At 44.9% G+C, this 26,530-nt stretch overlaps 1 protein-coding gene across 2 annotated transcripts; it reads right to left on the bottom strand.

The window, feature by feature from the left end:
• Positions 1 to 703: 703 nt before the first annotated feature.
• Positions 704 to 25,280, bottom strand: LOC106606200 (COP9 signalosome complex subunit 1). 2 transcript variants are annotated; one of them, XM_045715852.2, is made up of 15 exons: positions 25,172 to 25,248; positions 22,529 to 22,771; positions 21,366 to 21,458; positions 17,108 to 17,289; positions 16,754 to 16,918; positions 16,108 to 16,243; positions 15,781 to 15,858; positions 15,525 to 15,585; positions 9,550 to 9,635; positions 9,249 to 9,343; positions 8,740 to 8,845; positions 5,874 to 5,954; positions 2,611 to 2,748; positions 2,226 to 2,360; positions 704 to 1,789 (listed from the first exon to the last, which is right to left on the bottom strand). In XM_045715852.2, exons 1-15 carry the CDS (start codon positions 25,202 to 25,204, stop codon positions 1,712 to 1,714), a joined length of 1,710 nt encoding a protein of 569 aa, XP_045571808.1. In that variant the 5' UTR covers positions 25,205 to 25,248; the 3' UTR covers positions 704 to 1,711. The 2 variants fall into 2 exon arrangements, with proteins under 2 accessions (XP_045571808.1, XP_045571809.1); XM_045715853.2 differs by lacking the exon at positions 22,529 to 22,771 and having other exon boundaries at positions 25,172 to 25,280.
• Positions 25,281 to 26,530: the final 1,250 nt, after the last annotated feature.

Genomic DNA, 26,530 nt, shown 5'->3' with positions numbered 1-26,530 from the left:
GTACAGTTTAGTTGTTTCCCTGGACAAACACACCTCATTCAACTCATCGAGGCTTGATGATTAGTTGACCAGTTGAATCAGGTGTGCTTGTCCAGGGTTACAATAACAATGTGTTCTGTTGGTGGTACTGGAGGACCAGGGTTGGGCTGCTGGTGATACTGAAGGACCAGGGTTGGGGGTACTGGAGGACCAGGGTTGGGGGTACTGGAGGACCAGGGTTGGTGGTACTGGAGGACCAGGGTTGGTGGTACTGGAGGACCAGGGTTGGTGGTACTGGAGGACCAGGGTTGGTGGTACTGGAGGACCAGGGTTGGTGGTACTGGAGGACCAGGGTTGGTGGTACTGGAGGACCAGGGTTGGGCTGTTGGTGGTACTGGAGGACCAGGGTTGGGCTGTTGGTGGTACGGGAGGACCAGGGTTGGGCTGTTGGTGGTACTGGAGGACCAGGGTTGGGCTGTTGGTGGTACTGGAGGACCAGGGTTGGGCTGTTGGTGGTACTGGAGGACCAGGGTTGGGCTGTTGGTGGTACTGGAGGACCAGGGTTGGGCTGTTGGTGGTACTGGAGGACCAGGGTTGGGCTGTTGGTGATACTGGAGGACCAGGGTTGGGAACCACTGTGCTAGATTACCTTAACGTAATTGTGGAATCAGGAATCTGTGGCTGTATTGGAAACTTATCTAAACACCAGCAAAGAAAGAGTCAGTTTCATTTTGTATGCATCTTTATTAAAGGCTTGTTGTGTTTCCCTCCCAATGTGTAATCAATGTTTGTCACCAGGTACAGAGCAAAGTGCATCTCTTTACAAAGAACCAGCCAGCTACAGCTGGAAGTACCTTGTCTCTCCCAAAACGTTCATTTCTTTTAACTTCATTTGAGTAACAAGTTGTTGTTGGGTCTCGTGTGTCAGACATCATATTTTCATTGTGTTTGTTCTCGTCTTCTCTCCCACCAGGAAACGTAGGCCCTGGTAAAAAGTAGCGCACCATAGAGAACAGGGGGCCGTTTGAGGGGACAGGGGGCCGTTTGAGGGGACCTGGGGCCGTTTGAGGGCGCAGGGGGCCGTTTGAGGGGACAGGGGGGCCGTCTGAGGGGACAGGGGGGCCGTCTGAGGGGACAGGGGGCCGTTTGAGGGGACAGGGGGGCCGTTTGAGGGGACAGGGGGGCCGTCTGAGGGGACAGGGGGGCCGTCTGAGGGGACAGGGGGGCCGTCTGAGGGGACAGGGGGCCGTCTGAGGGGACAGGGGGGCCGTCTGAGGGGACAGGGGGGCCGTCTGAGGGGACAGGGGGGCCGTCTGAGGGGACAGGGGGGCCGTCTGAGGGGACAGGGGGGCCGTCTGAGGGGACAGGGGGCCGTTTGAGGGCGCAGGTGTTTGTTTTGCTAATGTTGGGGCCATGTCATAGGCTGCTTCTCAAATGACACCATGTGCCCTACTTTTGGCCAGACTCCAGCTTAGCAGTTGTAGCTTTGACTTGGCCAAAAGAAGGGCACTACCTGAGGGCTGTTGTGGACAGGCACCCCACACTCCCTCTGTTCATTCAGAGGCACCAGGCATTGTCTATGTACCAAATGTCACCCTATTCCCTACATAGTGCCCTACTTTAGGGGCCCTGGTAAAAAGTAGGGCACATGGTGTCATTTGAGAATGCGGCCCTATATAGGGAGCAGAGTGCCAGACACAGCCAGCGATGGTGTCATGATGGGACGTCCCTGTCACATGGTGCTGCTCATCCTGGTTGTTTGGCTGTTGGCTGTTGTTAGCTCCCCCTGGCTGCCTTCTCGAGGAGGGGACTGAGGGAGGAAGAGTGGAAGGGAGGGAGAGAAGTGAACAGATGTAGACTAACAGTGAAATGCTTAGAGAGGTTGATAAATTGTCTTGAGGGGCCCAACAGTTGATTTCAAACGATGGACACAGTACATCACCTGATAAATGAACATGCTGACAAAAGCAAGAAAAGCTCTGACGACATGTTCCAAATCAAACACTAGGTGAACTATCCAAGGTTTTCCATAAATTGAGGGATATAGAGGAAGCAGCTTAATCCCTAGGGGTCTGGTTTCCCAGACATAGATTAGTCCTGGAGTAAAACACTTCAGTGAGGAATCTCCATTGAGAATGCTTCTATTCAGGACTTAATGTGTGTCTGGGAAAGTGTCCTCAGATCCATGTCTATAGTCTAGACTAGGACCATGTAGTAACAGCTGTACCTAACATCAAGGTGGGTACCTTAATGTGTATCTGGTTGCGCAGCACAGCAGCTCTGAGGATCATGGCTTTGGCTCGTCTCTGGAACTCCTTGCCCATGTGGACAGACTTCTCAAACGTGTGGCCCCTCTGGTCCACGTCCCTCGCATACAGGATCTGACATCACACATACAGGAAGTTACTCACTCATACTGGAACTGGGGAGAGACTGGTGTGTGTACCTGTAGTGATAGTTGATGTGTAGAGACTCGTCTACGGCTAGTGTGTGTTACCTTGCTGTGTGAGTCTATACGTGTGTGTGTGTGTGTGTGTGTGTGTGTGTGTGTGTGTGTGTGTGTGTGTGTGTGTGTGTGTGTGTGTGTTACCTTGCTGTGAGAGTCTATACGTGTGTGTGTGTGTGTGTTACCTTGCTGTGAGAGTCTATGCGTGCGTTGATCAGTCCCTCCAGTATGAGCTGGGTCAGTTCATCCTCCAGATCCAACACTGTGGTGTTGAAGGACTGGGACATCTTAGTCATGTCTGCAGACACGTACGGGCTGAAGTACTGACACACACACACACACCAGGTTAACAACTTGGGCTGAAGTACTGACACACACACACACACCAGGTTAACAACTTGGGCTGAAGTACTGACACACACACACACACACCAGGTTAACAACTTGGGCTGAAGTACTGACACACACACACACACCAGGTTAACAACTTGGGCTGAAGTACTGACACACACACACACACCAGGTTAACAACTTGGGCTGAAGTACTGACACACACACACACACCAGGTTAACAACTTGGGCTGAAGTACTGACACACACACACACACCAGGTTAACAACTTGGGCTGAAGTACTGACACACACACACACACCAGGTTAACAACTTGGGCTGAAGTACTGACACACACACACACACCAGGTTAACAACTTGGGCTGAAGTACTGACACACACACACACACCAGGTTAACAACTTGGGCTGAAGTACTGACACACACACACACACCAGGTTAACAACTTGGGCTGAAGTACTGACACACACACACACACCAGGTTAACAACTTGGGCTGAAGTACTGACACACACACACACACCAGGTTAACAACTTGGGCTGAAGTACTGACACACACACACACACCAGGTTAACAACTTGGGCTGAAGTACTGACACACACACACACACACCAGGTTAACAACTTGGGCTGAAGTACTGACACACACACACACACCAGGTTAACAACTTGGGCTGAAGTACTGACACACACACACACACCAGGTTAACAACTTGGGCTGAAGTACTGACACACACACACACACACCAGGTTAACAACTTGGGCTGAAGTACTGACACACACACACACACCAGGTTAACAACTTGGGCTGAAGTACTGACACACACACACACACCAGGTTAACAACTTGGGCTGAAGTACTGACACACACACACACACCAGGTTAACAACTTGGGCTGAAGTACTGACACACACACACACACCAGGTTAACAACTTGGGCTGAAGTACTGACACACACACACACACCAGGTTAACAACTTGGGCTGAAGTACTGACACACACACACACACCAGGTTAACAACTTGGGCTGAAGTACTGACACACACACACACACCCAGGTTAACAACTTGGGCTGAAGTACTGACACACACACACACACCAGGTTAACAACTTGGGCTGAAGTACTGACACACACACACACACCAGGTTAACAACTTGGGCTGAAGTACTGACACACACACACACACCCAGGTTAACAACTTGGGCTGAAGTACTGACACACACACACACACCAGGTTAACAACTTGGGCTGAAGTACTGACACACACACACACACCAGGTTAACAACTTGGGCTGAAGTACTGACACACACACACACACACCAGGTTAACAACTTGGGCTGAAGTACTGACACACACCAGGTTAACAACTTGGGCTGAAGTACTGACACACACACACACACCAGGTTAACAACTTGGGCTGAAGTACTGACACACACACACACACCAGGTTAACAACTTGGGCTGAAGTACTGACACACACACACACACACCCAGGTTAACAACTTGGGCTGAAGTACTGACACACACACACACACCAGGTTAACAACTTGGGCTGAAGTACTGCACACACACACACACCAGGTTAACAACTTGGGCTGAAGTACTGACACACACACACACACCACAACCAAACACACACACACACACACCAGGTTAACAACTTGGGCTGAAGTACTGACACACACACACACACCAGGTTAACAACTTGGGCTGAAGTACTGACACACACACACACACCAGGTTAACAACTTGGGCTGAAGTACTGACACACACACACACACCAGGTTAACAACTTGGGCTGAAGTACTGACACACACACACACACCAGGTTAACAACTTGGGCTGAAGTACTGACACACACACACACACCAGGTTAACAACTTGGGCTGAAGTACTGACACACACACACACACACCACCCGGTTAACAACTTGGGCTGAAGTACTGACACACACACACACACCAGGTTAACAACTTGGGCTGAAGTACTGACACACACACACCACACCACACACACACACCACCCGGTTAACAACTTGGGCTGAAGTACTGACACACACACACACACACACACCAGGTTAACAACTTGGGCTGAAGTACTGACACACACACACACACCAGGTTAACAACTTGGGCTGAAGTACTCACACACACACACACACACCAGGTTAACAACTTGGGCTGAAGTACTGCACACACACACACCAGGTTAACAACTTGGGCTGAAGTACTCACACACACACACCAGGTTAACAACTTGGGCTGAAGTACTCACACACACACACCAGGTTAACAACTTGGGCTGAAGTACTCACACACACACACACCAGGTTAACAACTTGGGCTGAAGTACTCACACACACACACCAGGTTAACAACTTGGGCTGAAGTACTCACACACACACACCAGGTTAACAACTTGGGCTGAAGTACTCACACACAACACAGGTGATGTAGGGATATGAAGGAAAGGAATCCAGGTGTAAAACTTCCACAACACTGCAAAGTGTGTTGTGTTATGTCATGGTGCCATGACTGTCTCACCTGTATAAGGGCTCTGTTTCTGATCTGTGTGTCTCACCTGTATAAGGGCTCTGTTTCTGATCTGTGTGTCTCACCTGTATAAGGGCTCTGTTTCTGATCTGTGTGTCTCACCTGTATAAGGGCTCTGTTTCTGATCTGTGTGTCTCACCTGTATAAGGGCTCTGTTTCTGATCTGTGTGTCTCACCTGTATAAGGGCTCTGTTTCTGATCTGTGTGTCTCACCTGTATAAGGGCTCTGTTTCTGATCTGTGTGTCTCACCTGTATAAGGGCTCTGTTTCTGATCTGTGTGTCTCACCTGTATAAGGGCTCTGTTTCTGATCTGTGTGTCTCACCTGTATAAGGGCTCTGTTTCTGATCTGTGTGTCTCACCTGTATAAGGGCTCTGTTTCTGATCTGTGTGTCTCACCTGTATAAGGGCTCTGTTTCTGATCTGTGTGTCTCACCTGTATAAGGGCTCTGTTTCTGATCTGTGTGTCTCACCTGTATAAGGGCTCTGTTTCTGATCTGTGTCTCACCTGTATAAGGGCTCTGTTTCTGATCTGTGTGTCTCACCTGTATAAGGGCTCTGTTTCTGATCTGTGTGTACAGTGTTCTAACGTGGGGGGCCAGGTACAGGTCCAATAGAAGGTTATCCTGCAGGAGAGAGAGAGGGGGAATGGGCGAAGAGGAGAGAGGGAGAAGAGGAGAGAGAGGAGGAGAGAGGGAGAGAGAGGGGAGAGGGCGAAGAGGAGAGAGAGGAGGAGAGAGGGAGAGAGAGGGGAGAGGGCGAAGAGGAGAGAGAGGGAGGGAGAGGGCGAAGAGGAGAGAGGGCGGCGAGGAGGAGAGAGGGAGAGAGAGGGGAGAGGGCGAAGAGGAGAGAGAGAGGAAGGGCATTGGTGTTAGGTGCACATTCAAATCCCAGTTGTTTTTGAGCCATGGGGCGGCAGGTAGCCTCATGGTTAGAGGGTTGCTGGATCGAATCCCCGAGCTGACAAGGTAAACATCTGTCGTTCTGCCCTGAACAAGGCAGTTAACCCACTGTTCCCTGGTAGGCTGTCATTGTAAATAATTTTTCAAATTTTTTATTTTACCTTTATATAACTAGGCAAGTCAGTTAAGAACACATTTTTATTTACAATGACGGCCTACCAGGGAACAGTGGGTTAACTGCCTTGTTCAGGGCAGAACGACAGATGTTTACCTTGTCAGCTCTGGGATTAAATCTTGCAACCTTTCGGTTACTAGTCCAACGCTCTAGCCGCCCCACGCCTAGTGAAATAAAATGTAAAAAAACCAACCCCAAGACTAATTCAATCAACATTACTGAGTGGCAATATAGTTTTTCATTCCGATTTTGCAGTTAGCCTGTAACTGTCCATATAAAACTGTTTTCTTCCTTACCTTCATCTAGTCAGCCTGTAACAGTCCATATAAAACTGTTTTCTTCCTTAACATCATCTAGTCAGCCTGTAACAGTCCATATAAAACTGTTTTCTTCCTTAACATCATCTAGTCAGCCTGTAACAGTCCATATAAAACTGTTTTCTTCCTTACCTTCATCTAGTCAGCCTGTAACAGTCCATATAAAACTGTTTTCTTCCTTACCTTCATCTAGTTAGCCTGTAACAGTCCATATAAAACTGTTTTCTTCCTTACCTTCATCTAGTCAGCCTGTAACAGTCCATATAAAACTGTTTTCTTCCTTACCTTCATCTAGTCAGCCTGTAACAGTCCATATAAAACTGTTTTCTTCCTTAACATCATCTAGTTAGCCTGTAACAGTCCATATAAAACTGTTTTCTTCCTTAACATCATCTAGTCAGCCTGTAACAGTCCATATAAAACTGTTTTCTTCCTTAACATCATCTAGTTAGCCTGTAACAGTCCATATAAAACTGTTTTCTTCCTTACCTTCATCTAGTCAGCCTGTAACAGTCCATATAAAACTGTTTTCTTCCTTAACATCATCTAGTCAGCCTGTAACAGTCCATATAAAACTGTTTTCTTCCTTACCTTCATGTAGTCAGCCTGTAACAGTCCATATAAAACTGCTTTCTTCCTTACCTTCATCTAGTCAGCCTGTAACAGTCCATATAAAACTGTTTTCTTCCTTAACATCATCTAGTTAGCCTGTAACAGTCCATATAAAACTGTTTTCTTCCTTAACATCATCTAGTCAGCCTGTAACAGTCCATATAAAACTGTTTTCTTCCTTACCTTCATCTAGTCAGCCTGTAACAGTCCATATAAAACTGTTTTCTTCCTTAACATCATCTAGTCAGCCTGTAACAGTCCATATAAAACTGTTTTCTTCCTTAACATCATCTAGTCAGCCTGTAACAGTCCATATAAAACTGTTTTCTTCCTTACCTTCATCTAGTCAGCCTGTAACAGTCCATATAAAACTGTTTTCTTCCATAACATCATCTAGTCAGCCTGTAACAGTCCATATAAAAATGTTTTCTTCCTTAACATCATCTAGTCAGCCTGTAACAGTCCATATAAAACTGTTTTCTTCCTTACCTTCATCTAGTCAGCCTGTAACTGTCCATATAAAACTGTTTTCTTCCTTACCTTCATCTAGTCAGCCTGTAACAGTCCATATAAAACTGTTTTCTTCCTTAACATCATCTAGTCAGCCTGTAACAGTCCATATAAAACTGTTTTCTTCCTTAACATCATCTAGTTAGCCTGTAACAGTCCATATAAAACTGTTTTCTTCCTTACCTTCATCTAGTCAGCCTGTAACAGTCCATATAAAACTGTTTTCTTCCTTAACATCATCTAGTCAGCCTGTAACAGTCCATATAAAACTGTTTTCTTCCTTACCTTCATCTAGTCAGCCTGTAACAGTCCATATAAAACTGTTTTCTTCCTTAACATCATCTAGTCAGCCTGTAACAGTCCATATAAAACTGTTTTCTTCCTTACTCATCTAGTCAGCCTGTAACAGTCCATATAAAACTGTTTTCTTCCTTAACATCATCTAGTTAGCCTGTAACAGTCCATATAAAACTGTTTTCTTCCTTACCTTCATCTAGTCAGCCTGTAACAGTCCATATAAAACTGTTTTCTTCCTTAACATCATCTAGTTAGCCTGTAACAGTCCATATAAAACTGTTTTCTTCCTTACCTTCATCTAGTCAGCCTGTAACAGTCCATATAAAACTGTTTTCTTCCTTACCTTCATCTAGTCAGCCTGTAACAGTCCATATAAAACTGTTTTCTTCCTTACCTTCATCTAGTCAGCCTGTAACAGTCCATATAAAACTGTTTTCTTCCTTACCTTCATCTAGTCAGCCTGTAACAGTCCATATAAAACTGTTTTCTTCCTTACCTTCATCTAGTCAGCCTGTAACAGTCCATATAAAACTGTTTTCTTCCTTAACATCATCTAGTTAGCCTGTAACAGTCCATATAAAAACGTTTTCTTCCTTACCTTCATCTCGTCCAGTAGTTTCAGACAGGATGCGTACTGTGATTCGTAAAACTTGAAGATTATGTCACGCACCTGGGGCTCCAACTCTAAAAACAACTTAAAGGAGCTAGAGAGATAGGAGAGAGAGAGAGGAGAGATAGGAGAGAGGAGAGGAGAGATAGGGAGAGATAGGAGAGAGAGAGGAGAGGAGAGATAGGGAGAGATAGGAGAGAGAGAGGGAGGAGAGGAGAGAGAGAGGAGAGATAGAGAGAGAGAGGAGAGGAGAGATAGGGAGAGATAGGAGAGAGATAGGGAGGAGAGGAGAGATAGGGAGAGAGGGAAAAGAGGTGCTGACATTTCAATATGTACTGAAATCTGTCATCACTCAACAAGCTGTTCCTCTCCATAACAGTTGTCATCAAGGACTTCCACTTGATCGAGAGAACAATGAAGCACATTGTTCTTTAACAGAGTTAGCAGTTACCTGGAGGGGACGACTAAGTATGGTGTACCCTGCGTAGGGAGCCTACCTGCTTGAGATGATGTTCTTCTGTAGTTCCTGTCTGTCGAAGGTGGCCAGGGCACACATCCCTCCATACACCGCTACATTATTGGGGGACAGGAGCTGGGGAGGGGACCCACAACAGGTTACAACTCCGCAATCCAAATACAACTAATAACACTCCATGTACACAGCAACGTCATGGCTCAGACCAGATATGGTGAGGTACCATACCATTATAATGGAGTGTTGGGGGGCGGGGTCAAGTGAGTTGGAGGCGGGGTCAAGTGAGTTGGGGTCAGAGATAGGGGGGTATATTGATATCTGACCTCTGGGAAGTCGCAGTGGTCAAATGAAGCCTGGAGGAAGCACTTGGCGGCCGGTTTGTACTTTCTAGAGGCCAGCTCTGCCAAACCTGGGGGGGACGGGTCAAGAGAAACATTTCAAACTCACAATTTAAAAATAGGTTTTATTACCTAATATGACCTAAGACTTCAGTGGTCCTCCTCACAGTATAATACTAGTATAGTATAATGTCTTAGCTGCAGACTTCAGTGGTCCTCCTAACAGTATAATACTAGTATAGTATAATGTCTTAGCTGCAGACTTCAGCGGTCCTCCTAACAGTATAATACTAGTATAGTATAATGTCTTAGCTGCAGACTTCAGTGGTCCTCCTAACAGTATAATACTAGTATAGTATAATGTCTTAGCTGCAGACTTCAGTTGTCCTCCTAACAGTATAGTATAATGTCTTAGCTGCAGACTTCAGTGGTCCTCCTAACAGTATAATACTAGTATAGTATAATGTCTTAGCTGCAGACTTCAGTGGTCCTCCTAACAGTATAATACTAGTATAGTATAATGTCTTAGCTGCAGACTTCAGTTGTCCTCCTAACAGTATAATACTAGTATAGTATAATGTCTTAGCTGCAGACTTCAGTGGTCCTCCTAACAGTATAATACTAGTATAGTATAATGTCTTAGCTGCAGACTTCAGCGGTCCCCCTAACAGTATAATACTAGTATAGTATAATGTCTTAGCTGCAGACTTCAGTGGTCCTCCTAACAGTATAATACTAGTATAGTATAATGTCTTAGCTGCAGACTTCAGGGGTCCTCCCAACAGTATAGTATAATGTCTTAGCTGCAGACTTCAGTGGTACTCCTAACACTATAGTATAATGTCTTAGCTGCAGACTTCAGTTGTCCTCCTAACAGTATAGTATAATGTCTTAGCTGTAGACTTCAGTTGTCCTCCTAACAGTATAATACTAGTATAGTATAATGTCTTAGCTGCAGACTTCAGTGGTCCTCCTAACAGTATAATACTAGTATAGTATAATGTCTTAGCTGCAGACTTCAGGGGTCCTCCTAACAGTATAGTATAATGTCTTAGCTGCAGACTTCAGTGGTCCTCCTAACAGTATAGTATAATGTCTTAGCTGCAGACTTCAGCGGTCCTCCTAACAGTATAATACTAGTATAGTATAATGTCTTAGCTGCAGACTTCAGTGGTCCTCCTAACAGTATAGTATAATGTCTTAGCTGCAGACTTCAGTTGTCCTCCTAACAGTATAGTATAATGTCTTAGCTGCAGACTTCAGTGGTCCTCCTAACACTATAGTATAATGTCTTAGCTGCAGACTTCAGTTGTCCTCCTAACAGTATAATACTAGTATAGTATAATGTCTTAGCTGCAGACTTCAGTGGTCCTCCTAACAGTATAATACTAGTATAGTATAATGTCTTAGCTGCAGACTTCAGGGGTCCTCCTAACAGTATAGTATAATGTCTTAGCTGCAGACTTCAGTGGTCCTCCTAACAGTATAGTATAATGTCTTAGCTGCAGACTTCAGCGGTCCTCCTAACAGTATAATACTAGTATAGTATAATGTCTTAGCTGCAGACTTCAGCGGTCCTCCTAACAGTATAATACTAGTATAGCATAATGTCTTAGCTGCAGACTTCAGTGGTCCTCCTAACAGTATAATACTAGTATAGTATAATGTCTTAGCTGCAGACTTCAGTGGTCCTCCTAACAGTATAATACTAGTATAGTATAATGTCTTAGCTGCAGACTTCAGTGGTCCTCCTAACAGTATAGTATAATGTCTTAGCTGCAGACTTCAGCGGTCCTCCTAACAGTATAATACTAGTATAGTATAATGTCTTAGCTGCAGACTTCAGTGGTCCTCCTAACAGTATAATACTAGTATAGTATAATGTCTTAGCTGCAGACTTCAGCGGTCCTCCTAACAGTATAATACTAGTATAGCATAATGTCTTAGCTGCAGACTTCAGTGGTCCTCCTAACAGTATAGTATAATGTCTTAGCTGCAGACTTCAGTGGTCCTCCTAACAGTATAATACTAGTATAGTATAATGTCTTAGCTGCAGACTTCAGTGGTCCTCCTAACAGTATAGTATAATGTCTTAGCTGCAGACTTCAGCGGTCCTCCTAACAGTATAATACTAGTATAGCATAATGTCTTAGCTGCAGACTTCAGTGGTCCTCCTAACAGTATAATACTAGTATAGTATAATGTCTTAGCTGCAGACTTCAGCGGTCCTCCTAACAGTATAATACTAGTATAGCATAATGTCTTAGCTGCAGACTTCAGTGGTCCTCCTAACAGTATAATACTAGTATAGTATAATGTCTTAGCTGCAGACTTCAGTGGTCCTCCTAACAGTATAGCATAATGTCTTAGCTGCAGACTTCAGTGGTCCTCCTAACAGTATAGTATAATGTCTTAGCTGCAGACTTCAGTGGTCCTCCTAACAGTATAATACTAGTATAGTATAATGTCTTAGCTGCAGACTTCAGTGGTCCTCCTAACAGTATAATACTAGTATAGTATAATGTCTTAGCTGCAGACTTCAGTGGTCCTCCTAACAGTATAGTATAATGTCTTAGCTGCAGACTTCAGCGGTCCTCCTAACAGTATAATACTAGTATAGTATAATGTCTTAGCTGCAGACTTCAGTGGTCCTCCTAACAGTATAATACTAGTATAGTATAATGTCTTAGCTGCAGACTTCAGTTGTCCTCCTAACAGAATAATACTAGTATAGTATAATGTCTTAGCTGCAGACTTCAGTGGTCCTCCTAACAGTATAGTATAATGTCTTAGCTGCAGACTTCAGTGGTCCTCCTAACAGTATAATACTAGTATAGTATAATGTCTTAGCTGCAGACTTCAGTTGTCCTCCTAACAGTATAATACTAGTATAGTATAATGTCTTAGCTGCAGACTTCAGTTGTCCTCCTAACAGTATAATACTAGTATAGTATAATGTCTTAGCTGCAGACTTCAGTGGTCCTCCTAACAGTATAATACTAGTATAGTATAATGTCTTAGCTGCAGACTTCAGCGGTCCTCCTAACAGTATAATACTAGTATAGTATAATGTCTTAGCTGCAGACTTCAGTGGTCCTCCTAACAGTATAATACTAGTATAGTATAATGTCTTAGCTGCAGACTTCAGGGGTCCTCCCAACAGTATAGTATAATGTCTTAGCTGCAGACTTCAGTGGTACTCCTAACACTATAGTATAATGTCTTAGCTGCAGACTTCAGTTGTCCTCCTAACAGTATAATACTAGTATAGTATAATGTCTTAGCTGCAGACTTCAGTGGTCCTCCTAACAGTATAATACTAGTATAGTATAATGTCTTAGCTGCAGACTTCAGGGGTCCTCCTAACAGTATAGTATAATGTCTTAGCTGCAGACTTCAGTGGTCCTCCTAACAGTATAGTATAATGTCTTAGCTGCAGACTTCAGCGGTCCTCCTAACAGTATAATACTAGTATAGTATAATGTCTTAGCTGCAGACTTCAGTGGTCCTCCTAACAGTATAGTATAATGTCTTAGCTGCAGACTTCAGTTGTCCTCCTAACAGTATAGTATAATGTCTTAGCTGCAGACTTCAGTGGTCCTCCTAACACTATAGTATAATGTCTTAGCTGCAGACTTCAGTTGTCCTCCTAACAGTATAATACTAGTATAGTATAATGTCTTAGCTGCAGACTTCAGTGGTCCTCCTAACAGTATAATACTAGTATAGTATAATGTCTTAGCTGCAGACTTCAGGGGTCCTCCTAACAGTATAGTATAATGTCTTAGCTGCAGACTTCAGTGGTCCTCCTAACAGTATAGTATAATGTCTTAGCTGCAGACTTCAGCGGTCCTCCTAACAGTATAATACTAGTATAGTATAATGTCTTAGCTGCAGACTTCAGCGGTCCTCCTAACAGTATAATACTAGTATAGCATAATGTCTTAGCTGCAGACTTCAGTGGTCCTCCTAACAGTATAATACTAGTATAGTATAATGTCTTAGCTGCAGACTTCAGTGGTCCTCCTAACAGTATAATACTAGTATAGTATAATGTCTTAGCTGCAGACTTCAGTGGTCCTCCTAACAGTATAGTATAATGTCTTAGCTGCAGACTTCAGCGGTCCTCCTAACAGTATAATACTAGTATAGTATAATGTCTTAGCTGCAGACTTCAGTGGTCCTCCTAACAGTATAATACTAGTATAGTATAATGTCTTAGCTGCAGACTTCAGTTGTCCTCCTAACAGAATAATACTAGTATAGTATAATGTCTTAGCTGCAGACTTCAGTGGTCCTCCTAACAGTATAGTATAATGTCTTAGCTGCAGACTTCAGTGGTCCTCCTAACAGTATAGTATAATGTCTTAGCTGCAGACTTCAGTGGTCCTCCTAACAGTATAATACTAGTATAGTATAATGTCTTAGCTGCAGACTTCAGTGGTCCTCCTAACAGTATAGTATAATGTCTTAGCTGCAGACTTCAGCGGTCCTCCTAACAGTATAATACTAGTATAGCATAATGTCTTAGCTGCAGACTTCAGTGGTCCTCCTAACAGTATAATACTAGTATAGTATAATGTCTTAGCTGCAGACTTCAGTGGTCCTCCTAACAGTATAATACTAGTATAGTATAATGTCTTAGCTGCAGACTTCAGTGGTCCTCCTAACAGTATAGTATAATGTCTTAGCTGCAGACTTCAGCGGTCCTCCTAACAGTATAATACTAGTATAGCATAATGTCTTAGCTGCAGACTTCAGTGGTCCTCCTAACAGTATAATACTAGTATAGTATAATGTCTTAGCTGCAGACTTCAGCGGTCCTCCTAACAGTATAATACTAGTATAGCATAATGTCTTAGCTGCAGACTTCAGTGGTCCTCCTAACAGTATAATACTAGTATAGTATAATGTCTTAGCTGCAGACTTCAGTGGTCCTCCTAACAGTATAGCATAATGTCTTAGCTGCAGACTTCAGTGGTCCTCCTAACAGTATAGTATAATGTCTTAGCTGCAGACTTCAGTGGTCCTCCTAACAGTATAATACTAGTATAGTATAATGTCTTAGCTGCAGACTTCAGTGGTCCTCCTAACAGTATAATACTAGTATAGTATAATGTCTTAGCTGCAGACTTCAGTGGTCCTCCTAACAGTATAGTATAATGTCTTAGCTGCAGACTTCAGCGGTCCTCCTAACAGTATAATACTAGTATAGCATAATGTCTTAGCTGCAGACTTCAGTGGTCCTCCTAACAGTATAATACTAGTATAGTATAATGTCTTAGCTGCAGACTTCAGTGGTCCTCCTAACAGTATAGCATAATGTCTTAGCTGCAGACTTCAGTGGTCCTCCTAACAGTATAGTATAATGTCTTAGCTGCAGACTTCAGTGGTCCTCCTAACAGTATAGCATAATGTCTTAGCTGCAGACTTCAGTGGTCCTCCTAACAGTATAGTATAATGTCTTAGCTGCAGACTTCAGTGGTCCTCCTAACAGTATAATACTAGTATAGTATAATGTCTTAGCTGCAGACTTCAGTGGTCCTCCTAACAGTATAGTATAATGTCTTAGCTGCAGACTTCAGCGGTCCTCCTAACAGTATAATACTAGTATAGTATAATGTCTTAGCTGCAGACTTCAGTGGTCCTCCTAACAGTATAATACTAGTATAGTATAATGTCTTAGCTGCAGACTTCAGTGGTCCTCCTAACAGTATAATACTAGTATAGTATAATGTCTTAGCTGCAGACTTCAGTGGTCCTCCTAACAGTATAATACTAGTATAGTATAATGTCTTAGCTGCAGACTTCAGTGGTCCTCCTAACAGTATAATACTAGTATAGTATAATGTCTTAGCTGCAGACTTCAGTGGTCCTCCTAACAGTATAATACTAGTATAGTATAATGTCTTAGCTGCAGACTTCAGTGGTCCTCCTAACAGTATAATATGATATCTTACCCGCAGCACATTTTAGTTTGGTGAGGACAGATTGGTTCTGACTGTCTCTCTCTCCTCGTTGCTAGAAGAACAAGCAAGCGGAGATAAGTCAGTGATTTTCTCTCAGTGTGAAGGCTATATTCGAACCTACTATACACACACAACAATTTAAAAGGAGAAAATATATTGAACAAATTCTCATACTGCTTGATTTTACAAGTTTCTCTCACTAGGAAGGTACGATGGAAAGGTTATAGTTCAGTCATTCAGTACTAACCTCAGCTATCTCTGGAGTGGATTCTGCCTTGCTGACATAGCTAAGTACATGGGACCAGTTCTGGAGGTAAACGCTAACCTAGCGAGAGGGAAATACACAGAGAGAGAGAGAGAGAGGAGACAGAGACAGACAGAGGAGAGAGAGTGAGAGAGAGGGGGGAGACAGAGACAGACAGAGGAGAGAAAAGGTTTGAGAAACTTTCCAAGGATGTTAGGTCAGACAATCCACGTTTATAGACTTGACCAAGTGAAGACACAACTTGATAAAAGTTGACATGACATTCATAAATATTCATTTCGGAGGCACGTGTTAATGAGGTCATTGTACCTTGATGACGTTCAGACACATGTTGATGACATGCTTGGCACTAGTGCAGTAGTCTCGGGCTCGGCTGTAACACTTAAGGGCGTTGCTGAGATCTCCACAGTCTAAATAGTGGTCCCCTAGGTCATCATGACCCCGCCTGAACAGAGAGAGAGAGAGAGAGGGAGGGGAGAGGGGAGGGGGAGGGAGGAGAGAGAGGGGGGAGAGGGGAGGAGAGAGGGGGGGGGGAGGAGAGAGAGGGGGGAGAGGGGAGGAGAGAGAGGGGAGGAGAGAGAGGGGGGGAGGGGGGAGGAGAGAGAGGGGGGGAGAGGGGAGGAGAGAGAGGGGGGGAGAGGGGAGGAGAGGAGGAGAGAGAGGAAAATCCGGAGAGAGAACTTGTTGAGTAGTAGACTGGTTCCATTTGAGTTTTGAGGCCCTTCCTCTCCTCTACCACATCACTGGCTGTGTCCACATTCTCCAACCTTATCCCAAAGTGTGTACTTGTCTTGCACGCTCCCTCTCATGAAGTTAAAAGCACTGGATGTGTGTAAACCCAGCAGATGTCCTAGGTTCTAGCCATGCATGTTATCTGAGTTCCATCTCCACTGCTTGTGACACACGTAACACAGTGAAAACAATGTCTACTTGAGTTTCCCCCGTAGCTAGTTACCTGATGCTCTCTTTGATGGAGTTTCCCTTGTAGTTCTTGAGGTCAGTGTCCAGCTTCTCCAGTTTGAGCAGGGCCTTTTTCCTGGTGCTCTCTGCCCAGGCTGTGTCCAGGAGAGGGGCCTCCACCGGCCCATCAGGCACTGCGTCAGGGACACCCTGCGCCTGTCTGGGAATAGACAGAGATGTTAGGGACGTATGCACACATGTGGGATCTCACACACACACACACACACACACACACACACACACACACACACACACACACACACACACACACACACACACACACACACACACAGATACTTTTGTACCTTATATAGGCCCCACTTCACTCTCACACACGCTTTCTCCTCACCTCTTGGCGTCGGTGAGTCTGCGGTGGATCTCCTCGTACACGTCTACGTTGAAGGTCCTCTGGACGAAGGACAGGGCCATCTTCAGGGCCTCGGCACGGAGCTGGGGACAATGTTGTGCTATGAACTGCAGTCTCTCAATACGCATCAGACCGCTGTAGCTGGACGCAAACTGCTCCAGGTCCTAGAGAGGGAGACCAGGAGAGATGAAAGACAGAGAGAGAGAGAGAGAGAGACAGGGAGACAAAAGAGAGATTGACAGAGAGACAGCGAGAGGCAGCGAGACAGAGAGATTGAGAGAAAGACAGAGACAGAGATTGAGACAGCGAGAAGACAGTGAGAAGATAACACATGATAGGAGTAGACCACCATGTGACAGAATGACTTCATTTAGTGTTCATTTCAGTGTTCAGCATAGAATATAGAAGTAGAACTACAAAGCTAAGGAAGATAGTCAACGTCCCAGTGCTAGCTTAGTGCTATAGTAACGTCCCAGTGCTAGGGCTAGCTTACTGCTATAGTAACATCCCAGTGCTAGCTTAGTGCTATAGTAACGTCCCAGTGCTAGCTAAGTGCTATAGTAACGTCCCAGTGCTAGAGTAACGTCCCAGTGCTAGGGCTAGCTGAGTGCTATAGTAACGTCCCAGTGCTAGCTTAGTGCTATAGTAACGTCCCAGTGCTAGCTTAGTGCTATAGTAACGTCCCAGTGCTAGGGCTAGCTTAGTGCTATAGTAATGTCCCAGTGCTAGCTAAGTGCTATAGTAACGTCCCAGGGCTAGCTTAGTGCTATAGTAACGTCCTAGTGCTAGAGTAACGTCCCAGTGCTAGGGCTAGCTTAGTGCTATAGTAACGTCCCAGTGCTAGCTAAGTGCTATAGTAACGTCCCAGGGCTAGCTTAGTGCTATAGTAACGTCCCAGTGCTAGAGTAACGTCCCAGTGCTAGCTGAGTGCTATAGTAACGTCCCAGTGCTAGAGTAACGTCCCAGTGCTAGCTTAGTGCTATAGTAACGTCCCAGTGCTAGAGTAACGTGCTAGGGCTAGCTTAGTGCTATAGTAATGTCCCAGTGCTAGCTAAGTGCTATAGTAACGTCCCAGTGCTAGGGCTAGCTGAGTGCTATAGTAACGTCCCAGTGCTAGCTTAGTGCTATAGTAACGTCCCAGTGCTAGCTAAGTGCTATAGTAACGTCCCAGTGCTAGAGTAACGTCCTGCTATAGTAACGTCCCAGTGCTAGAGTAACGTCCCAGTGCTAGCTTAGTGCTAGAGTAACGTCCCAGTGCTAGCTTAGTGCTAGAGTAACGTCCCAGTGCTAGCTTAGTGCTATAGTAACGTCCCAGTGCTAGCTTAGTGCTATAGTAACGTCCCAGTGCTAGCTTAGTGCTATAGTAACGTCCCAGTGCTAGCTTAGTGCTATAGTAACGTCCCAGTGCTAGCTTAGTGCTAGAGTAACGTCCCAGTGCTAGCTTAGTGCTATAGTAACGTCCCAGTGCTAGCTTAGTGCTATAGCAACGTACCAGTGCTAGGGCTAGCTTAGTGCTATAGTAACGTCCCAGTGCTAGCTTAGTGCTATAGTAACGTGCCAGTGCTAGCTTAGTGCTATAATAACGTCCCAGTGCTAGTGCTAGCTTAGTGCTATAGTAACGTACCAGTGCTAGCTTAGTGCTATAGTAACGTACCAGTGCTAGGGCTAGCTTAGTGCTATAGTAACGTCCCAGTGCTAGGGCTAGCTTAGTGCTTTAGTAACGTATCAGTGCTAGCTTAGTCACATAGTAACGTCCCAGTGCTAGCTTAGTGCTATAGTAACGTACCAGTGCTAGGGCTAGCTTAGTGCTATAGTAACGTCCCAGTGCTAGCTTAGTGCTATAGTAACGTACCAGTGCTAGGGCTAGCTTAGTGCTTTAGTAACGTACCAGTGCTAGCTTAGTCCCATAGTAACGTCCCAGTGCTAGCTTAGTGCTATAGTAACGTACCAGTGCTAGGGCTAGCTTAGTGCTTTAGTAACGTACCAGTGCTAGCTTAGTCCCATAGTAACGTCCCAGTGCTAGCTTAGTGCTTTAGTAACGTACCAGTGCTAGCTTAGTCCCATAGTAACGTCCCAGTGCTAGCTTAGTGCTATAGTAACATAGCAGTGCTAGCTTAGTGCTATAGTAAAGTACCAGTGCTAGTGCTAGCTTAGTGCTATAGTAACGTCCCAGTGCTAGCTTAGTGCTATAATAACGTCCCAGTGCTAGGGCTAGCTTAGTGCTATAGTAACGTACCAGTGCTAGCTTAGTGCTATAGTAACGTACCAGTGCTAGGGCTAGCTTAGTGCTATAATAACGTCCCAGTGCTAGGGCTAGCTTAGTGCTATAGTAACGTACCAGTGCTAGTTTAGTGCTATAGTAACGTCCCAGTGCTAGCTTAGTGCTATAATAACGTCCCAGTGCTAGGGCTAGCTTAGTGCTATAGTAACGTACCAGTGCTAGCTTAGTGCTATAGTAACGTACCAGTGCTAGGGCTAGCTTAGTGCTATAGTAACGTACCAGTGCTAGCTTAGTGCTATAAAAACGTCCCAGTGCTAGGGCTAGCTTAGTGCTATAGTAACGTACCAGTGCTAGTTTAGTGCTATAGTAACGTCCCAGTGCTAGCTTAGTGCTATAGTAACGTACCAGTGCTAGGGCTAGCTTAGTGCTATAGTAACGTCCCAGTGCTAGGGCTACCTTAATGCTATAGTAACGTACCAGTGCTAGCTTAGTGCTATAGTAACGTCCCAGTGCTAGCTTAGTGCTATAATATCGTCCCAGTGCTAGGGCTAGCTTAATGCTATAGTAACGTCCCAGTGCTAGCTTAGTGCTATAGTAACGTACCAGTGCTAGGGCTAGCTTAGTGCTATAGTAACGTCCCAGTGCTAGCTTAGTGCTATAGTAACGTACCAGTGCTAGGGCTAGCTTAGTGCTATAGTAACGTCCCAGTGCTAGCTTAGTGCTATAGTAACGTACCAGTGCTAGGGCTAGCTTAGTGCTATAGTAACGTCCCAGTGCTAGCTTAGTGCTATAGTAACGTACCAGTGCTAGCTTAGTGCTATAGTAACGTCCCAGTGCTAGCTTAGTGCTATAGTAACGTACCAGTGCTAGGGCTAGCTTAGTGCTATAGTAACGTCCCAGTGCTAGCTTAGTGCTATAGTAACGTCCCAGTGCTAGGGCTAGCTTAGTGCTATAGTAACGTCCCAGTGCTAGGGCTAGCTTAGTGCTATAGTAACGTACCAGTGCTAGGGCTAGCTTAGTGCTATAGTAACGTACCAGTGCTAGTTTAGTGCTATAGTAACGTACCAGTGCTAGCTTAGTGCTATAGTAACGTCCCAGTGCTAGGGCTAGCTTAGTGCTATAGTAACGTACCAGTGCTAGGGCTAGCTTAGTGCTATAGTAACGTACCAGTGCTAGTTTAGTGCTATAGTAACGTCCCAGTGCTAGGGCTAGCTTAGTGCTATAGTAACGTACCAGTGCTAGTTTAGTGCTATAGTAACGTCCCAGTGCTAGGGCTAGCTTAGTGCTATAGTAACGTCCCAGTGCTAGTTTAGTGCTATAGTAACGTCCCAGTGCTAGGGCTAGCTTAGTGCTATAGTAACGTACCAGTGCTAGTTTAGTGCTATAGTAACGTCCCAGTGCTAGGGCTAGCTTAGTGCTTTAGTAACGTACCAGTGCTAGCTTAGTGCTATAGTAACGTCCCAGTGCTAGGGCTAGCTTAGTGCTATAGTAACGTACCAGTGCTAGCTTAGTGCTATAGTAACGTCCCAGTGCTAGGGCTAGCTTAGTGCTATAGTAACGTCCCAGTGCTAGGGCTAGCTTAGTGCTATAGTAACGTCCCAGTGCTAGTTTAGTGCTATAGTAACGTCCCAGTGCTAGGGCTAGCTTAGTGCTATAGTAACGTACCAGTGCTAGCTTAGTGCTATAGTAACGTCCCAGTGCTAGGGCTAGCTTAGTGCTATAGTAACGTCCCAGTGCTAGGGCTAGCTTAGTGCTATAGTAACGTCCCAGTGCTAGCTTAGTGCTATAGTAACGTACCAGTGCTAGGGCTAGCTTAGTGCTATAGTAACGTCCCAGTGCTAGTTTAGTGCTATAGTAACGTACCAGTGCTAGCTTAGTGCTATAGTAACGTACCAGTGCTAGCTTAGTGCTATAGTAACGTACCAGTGCTAGGGCTAGCTTAGTGCTATAGTAACGTACCAGTGCTAGTTTAGTGCTATAGTAACGTACCAGTGCTAGCTTAGTGCTATAATAACGTACCAGTGTGGGGTTTTCCACCACATAGTTGGTGTCTGGAGCATTCTGCTGGTCTTCCTGGGGGTCAGCATCGATCTGCATCGGCTCAACAGCCCCCTGGAGGAGAGAGAGGGATGGAAGGGAGGGGGAGAGAGAAGGTGAGATGGAGAGAGAGCGAGCAGGGGCGAGAGAGAGATAGGGGGTCAAGCTCTAAAAGTCTAAGGTCAATGTCCGTGCACCCGCTGAAATCGAATTAGCATTTAAAAAAAGCCCCATAGAAATCCATCAATTTAAGCTAGAGCAGTGTTTCTGCAGTGAAAGGTGACAGAGCTAGAGCAGTGTTTCTGCAGTGAAAGGTGACAGAGCTAGAGCAGTGTTTCTGCAGTGAAAGGTGACAGAGCTAGAGCAGTGTTTCTGCAGTGAAAGGTGACAGAGCTAGAGCAGTGTTTCTGCAGTGAAAGGTGACAGAGCTAGGGCGGTGTTTGTCAGACCATGAGACACCCCAATTGGTCTTCTCACAAAATTGTCTGTAGCGTCCGAACAGCCTATAAATGATTGACCCTTCAATGGAAAGATGAGACTCTCACGAACATGACGGTGTTCTCCGTTTTGCTCTATGACCCCGACAAGCTACTTGGGACTCATCTGAAGTCGGTACAGCCGATCTGCCAACTGTCTGAACAGTTTGGCCTACACACTAATATGACCCTCTGTGTAAAGGTGAGACTCTCTAGGACGCCCACAGGCCTCACAAGACTTGCCAGGAGGGCCCCTTGAACAAAGTTGAAAACATTTATGGAAGTATATATGGAGACTGGATTTGTACCAAAAATATGGGGTTAAATACATGTAAAAAACCCTATTTTTTTATTTATTTTTTACTTTATTTAACTAGGCAATTCAGTTAAGAACAAATTCTTATTTACAATGACGGCCTAGGAACAGCCTTGTTCAGGGGCAGCTCAGGGATTCAATCTAGCAACCTTTCGGTTACTGGCCCAACGTTCTAACCACTAGGCTACCTGCTGCCCTAATAGCAGTAAGGCCAAAAATGATTTATCAAAAAAATGTGTCCTATTTTTTATACCTCAAGGGGTCTTAAAACTCAAAATCAAAATGATCCTTGGTATGACCTTAAAACAATTTCATATATCAGAGCTTTGCTCTGTCTGCTCTGGTGGTCCTACCTCTGGGAGCAGGGAGCATGCTGAGAGGCTGGAGCTAAGGACGTAGTCCCCTGCAGTGAACGGTGACAGCAGATTGGGTCTACTGCTGCTATGGGAGGTACAGGGCAGCTCTGAGGCTGAGGTCTGGGCCAAGCTAGCCCTACTCTTGTCCCTGTCTCTGGCCATGTCCCTGTCTCTTTCACTGTCCTGAGCCTGAGCTTGCTCTGCCCCTGCGGCAACCTCCAGCTCTGACACTGAGCTGTCCTGGAGGAGGGAAAGGGGGGAGATGCAGGGAAGGAAGGGAGGGGGGAGATGGAGGAGAGGGCAAAAGAGTGATTTCTGTCCTTGACTTAAAGCACTTCGCATGATAAGTCATGTTAGTTAGCTAGCCAGACCTCTGACCACATTAGCTGGATGTTATTTGGGGCTGTGTAATAAACTACATGACCAAAAGTATGTGGACACCTGCTCGTCAAACATCTTATTCCATAATCATGGGTATTAATATGTCCCCTCTTTGTTGCTATAACAGCCTCCACTCTTCTGGGAAGGCTTTCCACTAGATGTTGGAACATTTCTGCAGGGACTTGTTTCCATTCAGCCACAAGAGCATTAGTGAGGTTGGGCGATTAGGCCTGGTTCGCAGTCGGCGTTCCAATTCATCCCAAAGTAATTTGATGGGCTTGAGGTCAGGGCTCTGTGTAGGCTAGTCAAGTTCTTCCACACTGATCAACAAACCATTTCTGTATGGACCTCACTTGGTGCACGAGGGCATTGTCATGCTGAAACAGGAAAGGGCCTTCCCCAAACTGTTGCCACAAAATCATCTATGCTGTAATGTTAAGATTTCCCTTCATGGTAACTAAGGGGCCTAGCCCAAACCATGAAATTGGGGCAGGTAGCTTTCTCCTGGCATCCACCAAACCCAGATTCTTCCATTGGACTGCCAGAAGGTGAAGAGTGATTCATCACTCCAGAGAACACATTTCCACTGCTCCAGATTCCAATGGCAGTGAGCTTTACACCACTCAACCTGACGCCTGGCATTGTGATCTTGGTGTGCGACTGCAAGGCCATGGAAACCATTAAAAAAATTTTATTTAACCTTTATTTAACTAGGCAAGTCAGTTACGAACAAATTCTTATTTACAATGACGGCCTACCCCAGCCAAACCCGAACGACGTTGGGCCAATTGTGCACCGCCCTATGGGACTCGGCCATGATGCACACGGTCCCGTGTGGCTCAGTTGGTAGAGCATGGTGTTTGCAACGCCAGGGTTGTGGGTTTGATTCCCACGTCGGACCAGTATGGGAAGAAAAAAAAATGTATGAAATGTATGCATTCACTACTGTAAGTTGCTCTGGATAAGAGCGTCTGCTAAATGACTAAAATGTAAAATGATGCAGTGCCTTAGACAGCTGCGCCACTCGAGAGCCCATGAAGCTCCCGACGAACAGTTCTTGTGCTGACGTTGCCTTCAGAGGCAGTTTGGAACTCGGTAGTGAGTGTTGCTACGCGTTTCAGTGGTCCCGTTCTGTGAGTTTGTGAGGCCTACCACTTCGCGGCTGAGCCATTGTTGCTCCTAGACATTTTCACTTATCAGCACTTACAGTTGTCCAGGGCAGCTCTAGCAGGGCATACATTTTACAAACCGACTTGTTGGAAAAGTGGCATCTTATGACGGAGCCATGTTGAAAGTCACTGAGCTCTTCAGTACGGGCCATTCTACTGCCAATGTTTTGTCTATGGAGATTGCATGTCTTTTTTGAAAATAAAGATTGCATGGCTGTGTGCTCGATTTTATACACCTGTCAGCAACGGGTGTGGCTGAAATATCAGAATCCACTCATTTGAATGGGTGTCCACATACTTTTGGTGATGTAGTGGATATTTGGTGCTGTACAAACAAGGTGGGTCACACATGTGAATTGGTGGAAGAAGCCAGGTCTGAGACATTTAAGACACATGGAAGTCCTGCTTCTTGCATAAAAGGGATGTCAATTAATGCGTTGCCTCTAAATGAACAGCGCCTAAACTGAACTGCAAGGCTTGGTGAAAGGTTTCAGGGTGATAGGAACTTCTGCCAGTCCGGTGGATGTTGTTTAGTTAGTTGATTATAACAGACAATTTAAGAATTGTTTCCATGGCCATCTTCTCTAGCTAACTACATTTTTATTTAGCTAGCTAAACAGTTTGCATTTTAGGTGGCTAGGCTAACGTTTGACACAGACGTAGCTATGCTAGTCAGGAATTACTAACTGCAGCCAGTTTTCTTTTTTTAAATGAGCAAATTACAGTAACGACTCAACACGAGCCATCAAACTGTCTGTTAACATTTTCTATAACTAATTTAGCTACACCTGTTTTTTTTAATCCGCCGACTAGTTAGCTAAATCTATCAAACAAATTGAAGATTTATAATCTATAATAAACCTAGTTCAATCCGCCCTAACGCTAAATGTATTAGCTAATAAGGTCTAACTTGATGTTGCGTCCCTAGCATAGCTTCTTAGCTAACGTTAGCTAGCAAGATTAGCTTGTTAGCTAACGCTAGTTGGAAACACTTTGTTAGAGGACCAAATAGATCAACTCAATCTAAACAAAAAATATAGTCATTCAAACGTGTTCCCGGTTATATGAACTGTTGAAAACACAAGTTTACCTGAAAGTTAAAAACCTGTACGGGCAGAGGCATCTCCTTCTCTGCCGACACAAACACAATAATCACATCCGGGGTATGGGAGTGCAACTTGTATCTAAATCCCTGTGGCTCAAAAGTTACTGCCTAAAATCAAAATATGGCTAGCTGGAACAAACCCAGCTTTGGCACTGTTATGAAACATTTTAATACCCACAGTCTTACATTATCATACATGGTTATAACGCCTGGTATATTGGATAGTATATCAAACCTAGTATATAAAGTACAGCGCATTCGGAAATTATTCAGACCCCAACACATTTACACATTTTGTTTCGTGACAGCCTTATTCCCTCAAAACCAAGAATTCCTGATTAGTCCGGGAAAATCCCATGTCTGGTTGACTGTGAGCATCTGAAGGGTCACCCTAATCCCTCTATACAGTGCATTCAAAAAGTATTCAAACCCCTTGACTTTTTCCATATTTTGTTATGTTACAGCCTTATTCTAAAATGGATGAAATAATGTTTTCCCTCATCAATCTACACACATTACCCCATAATGACAAAGCAAAAACAGTTCTGACATTTCTGCAAATGTATTAAACGTAAAAACTGAAATACCTTCTTTAAATAAGTATTCAGACCATTTGCGTTGAGACTTACATTTACATTTAAGTCATTTAGCAGACGCTCTTATCCAGAGCGACTTACAAATTGGTGCATTCACCTTATAATATCCAGTGGAACAACCACTTTACAATAGTGCATCTAAATCTTTTAAGGGGGGGTTAGAAGGATTACTTTATCCTATCCCAGGTATTCCTTAAAGAGGTGGGGTTTCAGGTGTCTCCGGAAGGTGGTGATTGACTCCGCTGTCCTGGCGTCGTGAGGGAGCTTGTTCCACCATTGGGGTGCCAGAGCAGCGAACAGTTTTGACTGGGCTGAGCGGGAACTGTGCTTCCTCAGAGGTAGGGAAGCACAGTTCCCGCTCAGCCCAGTCAAAATTGTTCGCTGCTCTGGCACCCCATGAAACCAAGATGGAACTCTTTGGTCTGAATGCCAAGCGTAGGGAGGAAACCTGCCACCATCCCTACGGTGAAGCATGGTGGTGGCAGCATCATGCTGTGGGGATGTTTTTCAGCGGCAGGGACTGGTTGACTAGTCAGGATCGAGGGGAAAGATGAACGGAGCAAAGTACAGAGAGATCCTTGACAAAAACCTGCTCCAGAGCGCTCAGGACCTCAGACTGGGGCGAAGGTTCACCTTCCAACAGGATGACCCTAAGCACACAGCCAAGACAACACAGGAGTGGCTTCGGGACAAGTCTCTGAATGTTCTTGAGTGGCCCGGACTTGAACCCAATCGAATATCACTGCAG

This window comes from Salmo salar, chromosome 03 (genome assembly GCF_965601325.2).
Source record: "Salmo salar chromosome 03, fSalSal1, whole genome shotgun sequence".
Lineage (NCBI taxonomy): Eukaryota > Metazoa > Chordata > Actinopteri > Salmoniformes > Salmonidae > Salmo > Salmo salar.
The sequence above is the reverse complement of the archived record's forward strand: the minus strand, read 5'-3'. Positions and strand labels throughout refer to the sequence as shown.